The sequence below is a fragment of the Salvelinus fontinalis genome, chromosome 17 (assembly GCF_029448725.1).
Source record: "Salvelinus fontinalis isolate EN_2023a chromosome 17, ASM2944872v1, whole genome shotgun sequence".
Taxonomy (NCBI): Eukaryota; Metazoa; Chordata; class Actinopteri; order Salmoniformes; family Salmonidae; genus Salvelinus; species Salvelinus fontinalis.
This window is the reverse complement of record NC_074681.1, coordinates 8,427,021-8,436,459: the sequence shown is the minus strand read 5'-3', so window position 1 is coordinate 8,436,459 and position 9,439 is coordinate 8,427,021. Positions and strand designations below refer to the sequence as shown.

The 9,439-nt window shown below is 44.6% G+C and overlaps 1 protein-coding gene across 3 annotated transcripts in view; it reads right to left on the bottom strand.

Moving 5' to 3' along the window:
• Nucleotides 1–2,169: 2,169 nt before the first annotated feature.
• LOC129813671 (E3 ubiquitin-protein ligase RING2-like) overlaps nt 2,170–9,439 on the bottom strand; it is a 47,199-nt gene continuing 39,929 nt past the window's right edge. For 2 of the 3 annotated variants that reach the window (XM_055866069.1, XM_055866070.1), the window contains exon 8: nt 2,170–5,932. In XM_055866069.1, the coding sequence (XP_055722044.1) occupies nt 5,831–5,932 (102 nt within the window). In that variant the 3' untranslated portion in view covers nt 2,170–5,830. The remainder of the gene's footprint in view (nt 5,933–9,439) is intronic. The other variant, XR_008753184.1, reaches the window with a different exon arrangement.

Genomic DNA, 9,439 nt, shown 5'->3' with positions numbered 1-9,439 from the left:
CCCCCTGGAGCATTGAGCTGTCATGAATCTGTACCTAGGGGAAACTTCACCCCGGAGCATTAGGCTGTCATGAATCTGTACCTAGGGGAAACTTCACCCTGGAGCATTGAGCTGTCATGGGTCTGTACCTAGAGGAAATTTCACCCTGGAGCATTGAGCTGACATGGGGCTGTACCTAGGGGAAACTTCCCCCTGGAGCATTGAGCTGACATGGGTCTGTACCTAGAGGAAACTTCACCCTGGAGCATTGAGCTGTGACGATTCTGTACCTAGAGGAAACTTCACCCTGTAGCATTGAGCTGTCATGGGGCTGTACCTAGGGGAAACTTCACCATTGAGCTGTCATGGGACTGTACCTAGAGGAAACTTCCCCCTGGAGCATTGAGCTGTCATGGGGCTGTACCTAGAGGAAACTTCACCCTGGAGTATTGAGCTGTCATTAATCTGTATCTAGGGGAAACTTCCCCCTGTAGCATTGAGCTGTCATGAATCTGTACCTAGGGGAAACTTCCCCCTGTAGCATTGAGCTGTCATGAATCTGTACCTAGAGGAAACTTCCCCCTGGAGCATTGAGCTGACATGAATCTGTACCTAGAGGAAACTTCACCCTGGAGCTGTCATGGGGCTGTACCTAGAGGAAACTTCACCCTGTAGCATTGAGCTGTCATGGGGCTGTACCTAGAGGAAACTTCACCCTGGAGCTGTCATGGGGCTGTACCTAGAGGAAACTTCACCCTGTAGCATTGAGCTGTCATGGGGCTGTACCTAGAGGAAACTTCACCCTGGAGCTGTCATGGGGCTGTACCTAGAGGAAACTTCACCCTGGAGCTGTCATGGGGCTGTACCTAGAGGAAACTTCCCCCTGGAGTATTGAGCTGTCATGAATCTGTACCTAGGAGAAACTTCACCCTAGAGCATTGAGCTGTCATGAATCTGTACCTAGAGGAAACTTCCCCCTGGAGCATTGAGCTGTCATGAATCTGTACCTAGGGGAAACTTCCCCCTGGAGCATTGAGCGGTCATGAATCTGTACCTAGAGGAAACTTCACCCTGGAACTGTCATGGGGCTGTACCTAGAGGAAACTTCACCCCGGAGCATTAGGCTGTCATGAATCTGTACCTAGGGGAAACTTCACCCTGGAGCATTGAGCTGTCATGGGGCTGTACCTAGAGGAAACTTCCCCCTGGAGCATTGAGATATCATGGGTCTGTACCTAGAGGAAACTTCACCCTGGAGCATTGAGCTGTCATGGGTCTGTACCTAGAGGAAACTTCACCCTGGAGCATTGAGCTGACATGGGGCTGTACCTAGGGGAAACTTCCCCCTGGAGCATTGAGCTGACATGGGTCTGTACCTAGAGGAAACTTCACCCTGGAGCATTGAGCTGTGACGATTCTGTACCTAGAGGAAACTTCACCCTGTAGCATTGAGCTGTCATGGGTCTGTACCTAGAGGAAACTTCACCATTGAGCTGTCATGGGGCTGTACCTAGAGGAAACTTCACCCTGGAGCATTGAGCTGTCATGGGGCTGTACCTAGGGGAAACTTCACCATTGAGCTGTCATGGGACTGTACCTAGAGGAAACTTCACCCTGGAGCTGTCATGGGGCTGTACCTAGAGGAAACTTCACCCTGGAGCTGTCATGGGGCTGTACCTAGAGGAAACTTCACCCCGGAGCATTGAGCTGTCATGGGGCTGTACCTAGAGGAAACTTCACCCTGGAGTATTGAGCTGTCATGAGGCTGTACCTAGAGGAAACTTCCCCCTGGAGCATTGAGCTGTCATGGGGCTGTACCTAGAGGAAACTTCACCCTGGAGTATTGAGCTGTCATGGGGCTGTACCTAGAGGAAACTTCCCCCTGGAGCATTGAGCTGTCATGGGGCTGTACCTAGGGGAAACTTCACCCTGTAGCATTGAGCTGTCATGAATCTGTACCTAGGGGAAACTTCCCCCTGGAGCATTGAGCCGTCATGGGGCTGTACCTAGAGGAAACTTCACCCTGGAGCATTGAGCTGTCATGAATCTGTACCTAGAGGAAACTTCACCATTGAGCTGACATGGATCTGTACCTAGAGGAAACTTCACCCTGGAGCATTGAGCTGTCATGATTCTGTACCTAGAGGAAACTTCATCATTGAGATATCATGGAGCATCATGGGACTTGGGTTCCATGTTGAACAGACATTGTTTATTTTCCAAACAGATATTTCCATTTACAGTTTCAACAACAATAACTGATATTTATACAAAGGATGTTGTCAAACTGTGAAACTGACCATGCTTCTAAAAAGTACATTTGCACATTTTTCTTCCACGGTATCGTCGTTCTGAAATATTATTTTTTTGGGGGGGGGAGAGAAACCCCGATTTGGGTCCCTCTTCTATCTCACACTAAGCTTGAAGGTGATGAATGGAGCTGGTTGGTTCATGTACAGACATTAATTCCATACAGCTGATGAAGTCTGACCTGTTAATGCACGATTCATTCAATTCTTCTCCCAAAATGTGGTTGAGATGTTGGCATGAACAAAGATCCTGGACAATATACAGAAATAATAAAGCAGCCTAGTTGTATTTAACGGGACTGTTAGCCAGTGAAGCAGGGTTGGGTCAATTTTAGCCTTAGTCAATTCAGGAGGAGGTGAATTGAAACTCAAATTCAGGAATAGAAACATGTTCATTGGTTTAAAAAAAAAAACCCACTGGATCCTTGAAGAAGTCACAGGACAGGAGAGATTCATCCACCTCAGAGAGATGGAAGGTTTAGAGATTATTCCACTTCCTGATGTGACTGAAGTGAAGAGGAATCGAGCCCAACCCTGCTGTTAATATCAAACGTTTCTAGGACAACAGAATGAAAGCAGACTAGAGAAGGATAACAATGAGATGAAGTCTGTCTCTTCAGGTTACTAACAGAATGACCGCGTGTTATATCAGATGTTTGTTTGTCATTGGAGCACCCTAATTTCTTATGTATACCAAAGCCCTCGTTTGCCATTTTGGTCAAAGGGAACAGGAAATGAACAGTAGGCCCTTAGTCCACTGTGATGATTTACCAATGACACGTTGTCACGGCGCCCAGATCAGTCAGGTGAAGTGACATCACTACGGTTCTGTCCTAAAGTGCACTCTATTGGGCCCTGGTCAAAAGTAGTGCACTACATAGGGAATAGGAAGACCTATGGGCCCTGGTCAAAAGTAGTGCACTACATAGGGAATAGGAAGACCTATGGGCCCTGGTCAAAAGTAGTGCACTATATAGGGAATAGGAAGACCTATGGGCCCTGGTCAAAGGTAGTGCACTACATAGGGAAATAGGAAGACCTATGGGCCCTGGTCAAAAGTAGTGCACTACATAGGGAAATAGGAAGACCTATGGGCCCTGGTCAAAAGTAGTGCACTATATAGGGAATAGGAAGACCTATGGGCCCTGGTCAAAAGTAGTGCACTACATAGGGAATAGGAAGACCTATGGGCCCTGGTCAAAGGTAGTGCACTACATAGGGAAATAGGAAGGCCTATGGGCCCTGGTCAAAAGTAGTGCACTACATAGGGAATAGGAAGACCTATGGGCCCTGGTCAAAAGTAGTGCACTACATAGGGAAATAGGGTGCCCTTTGAGTCACACTATGTCAACAAATACAACTGAATCGTGGGTTTATAGAAAACAGCTTCATGACTTCTCTGCTGGACATTTCAAACGATGGTATCAGTCCATAAAGATTTTTTTTTTTTTTAACATAACAAAAACATTAGTTCTCTGTACGGAAACACTGGACATATATCTCAAAAAGCCTCCTCGTCCCCAACCCACCGTCCCCCAGATACAAAAAGACCATACAACATCCTGAAACAGCCACGGTTATCCAGAGCAGGTAGAAGGCCCTGGAACTACCACCTCAGTATTAGGACCTAAAACACAAAGAGCAGGTAGAAGGCCCTGGAACTACCACCTCAGTATTAGGACCTAAACACAGAGAGCAGGTAGAAGGCTCTGGAACTACCACCTCAGTATTAGGACCTAAACACAGAAAGCAGGTAGACAGCCCTGGAGAGAGCGATGTAGATAGAGAGAGAACATACATGCTTATCTGACATGTAGAGTAAGAAATCATGACAAATCTATGGCATTTCTAGCAGCAGCGTTCAGTGCCCTCCTGAACGCCACCCTGGAATGGCAGTGACGTCTCAAGTAATGCTTACGATGAGGTTCTACCTGGCTAGTGACTATATCAGATACATTTATACATACCCCCTATACTAACTTGTTACCAACAAATTCACACCAGACAGAGAGAGAGATGTAGAGAGAGAGAGAGAGAGAGAGCGAGAGAAGTGTAGATGTAGAGAGAGAGATGTAGAGAGAGAAATGTAGAGAGAGAGAGAGATGTAGAGAGAGAGATGTAGAGAGAGAGAGAGAGAGAGAGACATGTAGAGAGAGAGATGTAGAGAGAGAGAGAGAGCGAGAGAAGTGTAGATGTAGAGAGAGATGTAGAGAGAGAGAGATGTAGAGAGAGAGAGCGAGAGAGAGATGTAGAGAGAGAGAGAGAGTCCATTAGACACCTCGTCCTCCAGGCGGTCTACCCCCCCAGGTGTACTCCAGGCGGTCTACCCCCCCAGGTGTACTCCAGGCGGTCTACCCCCCCAGGTGTACTCCAGGCGGTCTACCCCCCAGGTGTACTCCAGGCGGTCTACCCCCCAGGTGTACTCCAGGCGGTCTACCCCCCAGGTGTACTCCAGGCGGTCTACCCCCCCAGGTGTACTCCAGGCGGTCTACCCCCCCAGGTGTACTCCAGGCGGTCTACCCCCCCAGGTGTACTCCAGGCGGTCTACCCCCCCAGGTGTACTCCAGGCGGTCTACCCCCCCAGGTGTACTCCAGGCGGTCTACCCCCCCAGGTGTACTCCAGGCGGTCTACCCCCCCAGGTGTACTCCAGGCGGTCTACCCCCCCAGGTGTACTCCAGGCGGTCTACCCCCCCAGGTGTACTCCAGGAGGTCTACCCCCCCAGGTGTACTCCAGGCGGTCTACCCCCCAGGTGTACTCCAGGCGGTCTACCCCCCAGGTGGTCTACCCCCCCAGGTGTACTCCAGGCGGTCTACCCCCCCAGGTGTACTCCAGGCGGTCTACCCCCCCAGGTGTACTCCAGGCGGTCTACCCCCCCAGGTGTACTCCAGGCGGTCTACCCCCCAGGTGTACTCCAGGCGGTCTACCCCCCCAGGTGTACTCCAGGCGGTCTACCCCCCCAGGTGTACTCCAGGCGGTCTACCCCCCAGGTGTACCCCAGGCGGTCTACCCCCCAGGTGTACTCCAGGCGGTCTACCCCCCAGGTGTACTCCAGGCGGTCTACCCCCCAGGTGTACTCCAGGCGGTCTACCCCCCAGGTGTACCCCAGGCGGTCTACCCCCCAGGTGTTCTCCAGGCGGTCTACCCCCCCAGGTGTACTCCAGGCGGTCTACCCCCCAGGCGGTCTACCCCCCAGGTGTACTCCAGGCAGTCTACCCCCCAGGTGTTCTCCAGGCTGTCTACCCCCCGGTGTACTCCAGGCGGTCTACCCCCCAGGTGTACTCCAGGCGGTCTACCCCCCCAGGCGGTCTACCCCCCAGGTGTACTCCAGGCGGTCTACCCCCCAGGTGTTCTCCAGGCGGTCTACCCCCCAGGTGTACTCCAGGCGGTCTACCCCCCCAGGCGGTCTACCCCCCAGGTGTACTCCAGGCGGTCTACCCCCCAGGTGTTCTCCAGGCGGTCTACCCCCCAGGTGCTCTCCAGGCGGTCTACCCCCCAGGTGTTCTCCAGGCGGTCTACCCCCCCAGGTGTACTCCAGCTGGTCTACTTGTGCTCCTTGGTGGGGGCGAAGAGCAGCTCCATGGGCTTGTTCACCTTCCAGTACTTCTCGCTGACAAGCTCCAGAGAGAAAGACCCGTTCAGCACCTAGAGGACAGATGATTGGTTGATGTTCATCGTCCTCAGGAGGACATTTTTCCCCCACAGTTCACAAGTTACAGATAGACAAGGTCTCCTCAGTGACAAGAGTGACATGAGATAACACTAGGGTAAAGGTCACCAGGAAATACTGATTGACATACTTGACCTTTTGCTACTTACTCTGACGTGGTTGTCCAACCCATCTACATTAAGATGGATGCACTAAGTCTCATAGTAGTAATAGTAGTAATAGTGGTAGTAATAGTGATAGTAATAGTGGTAGTAATAGTGATAGTAATAGTGGTAGTAATAGTGGTAGTAGTAGTGATAGTAATAGTGGCAGTAATAGTAATAGTGGCAGTAATAGTAATAGTGATAGTAATAGTGGTAGTAAGTGGTAGTAATAGTGGTAGTAATAGTAATAGTGGTAGTAATAGTGATAGTAATAGTGGCAGTAATAGTAATAGTGGCAGTAATAGTAATAGTGATAGTAATAGTGGTAGTAAGTGGTAGTAATAGTGGTAGTAATAGTGGTAGTAATAGTGGTAGTAATAGTAATAGTGGTAGTAATAGTAATAGTGATAGTAATAGTGGTAGTAATAGTGGTAGTAATAGTGGTAGTAATAGTGATAGTGATAGTAATAGTGGTAGTAATAGTAATAGTGATAGTAATAGTGATAGTAATAGTGGTAGTAATAGTGGTAGTAATAGTAATAGTGATAGTAATAGTGGTAGTAAGTGGTAGTAATAGCGGTAGTAATAGTGGTAGTAATAGTGGTAGAAATAGTAATAGTAATAGTGATAGTAATAGTGATAGTAATAGTGGTAGTAATAGTAATAGTGGTAGTAATAGTAATAGTGATAGTAATAGTGATAGTAATAGTGATATTAATAGTGATAGTAAAAGTAATAGTGGTAGTGATAGTAATAGTGGTAGTAATAGTAATAGTTATAGTAGTAATAGTAATAGTAGTGATAGTGGTAGTGATAGTTATAGTGGTAGTGGTAGTAATAGTAATAGTGGTGATAGTGGTAGTAATAGTGGTAGTGATAGTGGTAGTAAGTGGTAGTAATAGTGGTAGTAATAGTGGTAGTAATAGTGGTAGTAATAGTAATAGTGGTAGTAATAGTAATAGTGATAGTAATAGTGGTAGTAATAGTGGTAGTAATAGTGGTAGTAATAGTAATAGTGGTAGTAATAGTAATAGTGATAGTAATAGTGGTAGTAATAGTGGTAGTAATAGTGGTAGTAATAGTGATAGTGATAGTAATAGTGGTAGTAATAGCAATAGTGATAGTAATAGTGATAGTAATAGCGGTAGTAATAGTGGTAGTAATAGTAATAGTGATAGTAATAGTGGTAGTAAGTGGTAGTAATAGCGGTAGTAATAGTGGTAGTAATAGTGGTAGAAATAGTAATAGTAATAGTGATAGTAATAGTGATAGTAATAGTGGTAGTAATAGTAATAGTGATAGTAGTGATAGTAATAGTGATATTAATAGTGATAGTAAAAGTAATAGTGGTAGTGATAGTAATAGTGGTAGTAATAGTAATAGTGGTAGTAATAGTGGTAGTAATAGTGGTAGTAATAGTGGTAGTGGTAGTAATAGTAATAGTTATAGTAGTAATAGTAATAGTAGTGATAGTGGTAGTGATAGTTATAGTGGTAGTGGTAGTAATAGTAATAGTGGTGATAGTGGTAGTAATAGTGGTAGTGATAGTGGTAGTGATAGTGGTAGTAATAGTGGTAGTAATAGTGGTAGTAATAGCGGTAGTAATAGCGGTAGTAATAGTGATAGTAATAGTGGTAGTAATAGTGGTAGTAATAGTAAGAGTGGTAGTAATAGTGGTAGTAATAGTGGTAGTGACAGTAATAGTGGTAGTAATAGTGACAGTAATAGTGGTAGCAATAGTTGTAGTGATAGTAATAGTAGTAGTAATAGTGGTAGTGGTAGTAATAGCGGTAGTAATAGTGGTAGTAATAGTGGTAGCAATAGTGGTAGTAATAGTAATAGTGGTAGTGGTAGTAATAGTGGTAGTAATAGTGGTAGTGGTAGAGATAGTAATAGTGGTAGTGGTAGTGATAGTAATAGTGGTAGTGGTAGTAATAGTGATAGTGGTAGTAATAGTGGTAGTAATAGTGGTAGTAATAGTGGTAGTAATAGTGATAGTAATAGTGATAGTAATAGTGGTAGTAATAGTGGTAGTAATAGTGGTAGTAATAGTGGTAGTAATAGTAATAGTGGTAGTAATAGTGACAGTAATAGCGGTAGTAATAGTGGTAGTGGTAGTGATAGTAATAGTGGTAGTGATAGTAATAGTGGTAGTGGTAGTAATAGTGATAGTGGTAGTAATAGTGGTAGTAATAGTGGTAGTAATAGTGATAGTAATAGTGATAGTAATAGTGGTAGTAATAGTGGTAGTAATAGTGATAGTAATAGTGATAGTAATAGTGGTAGTAATAGTGGTAGTAATAGTGGTAGTAATAGTGGTAGTAATAGTGGTAGTAATAGTAATAGTGGTAGTAATAGTGACAGTAATAGTGGTAGTAATAGTGGTAGTGATAGTAATAGCGGTAGTAATAGCGGTAGTAATAGTGGTAGTAATAGTGGTAGCAATAGTGGTAGTAATAGTGGTAGCAATAGTGGTAGTGGTAGTGATAGTAATAGTGGTAGTGGTAGTGATAATAATAGTGGTAGTGGTAGTAATAGTGATAGTGGTAGTAATAGTGGTAGTAATAGTGGTAGTAATAGTGGTAGTAATAGTGATAGTAATAGTGGTAGTAATAGTGGTAGTAATAGTAATAGTGGTAGTAATAGTGGTAGTAATAGTGGTAGTGATAGTAATAGTGGTAGTAATAGTGACAGTAATAGTGGTAGTAATAGTGGTAGTGATAGTAATAGTGGTAGTAATAGTGATAGTGGTAGTGGTAGTAATAGCGGTAGTAATAGTGGTAGTAATAGTGGTAGCAATAGTGGTAGTAATAGTAATAGTGGTAGTGGTAGTAATAGTGGTAGTGATAGTAATAGTGGTAGTGATAGTAATAGTGGTAGTGGTAGTAATAGTAATAGTGGTAGTAATAGTGGTAGTGATAGTAATAGTGGTAGTAATAGTGGTAGTGGTAGTAATAGTGGTAGTAATAGTGGTAGTAATAGTGGTAGCAATAGTAGTAGCAATAGTAATAGTGGTAGTGATAGTAATAGTGGTAGTAATAGTGGTAGTGGTAGTAATAGTGGTAGTAATAGTGGTAGTAATAGTGGTAGCAATAGTGGTAGCAATAGTAATAGTGGTAGTGGTAGTAATAGTGGTAGTAATAGTGGTAGTGGTAGTGATAGTAATAGTGGTAGTGGTAGTGATAGTAATAGTGGTAGTGGTAGTAATAGTGATAGTAATAGTGGTAGTAATATTGGTAGTAATAGTGGTAGTGATAGTAATAGTGGTAGTGATAACAATAATGGTAGTAATAGTGGTAGTAATAGTGACAGTAATAGTGATAGTAATAGTGGTAGTAA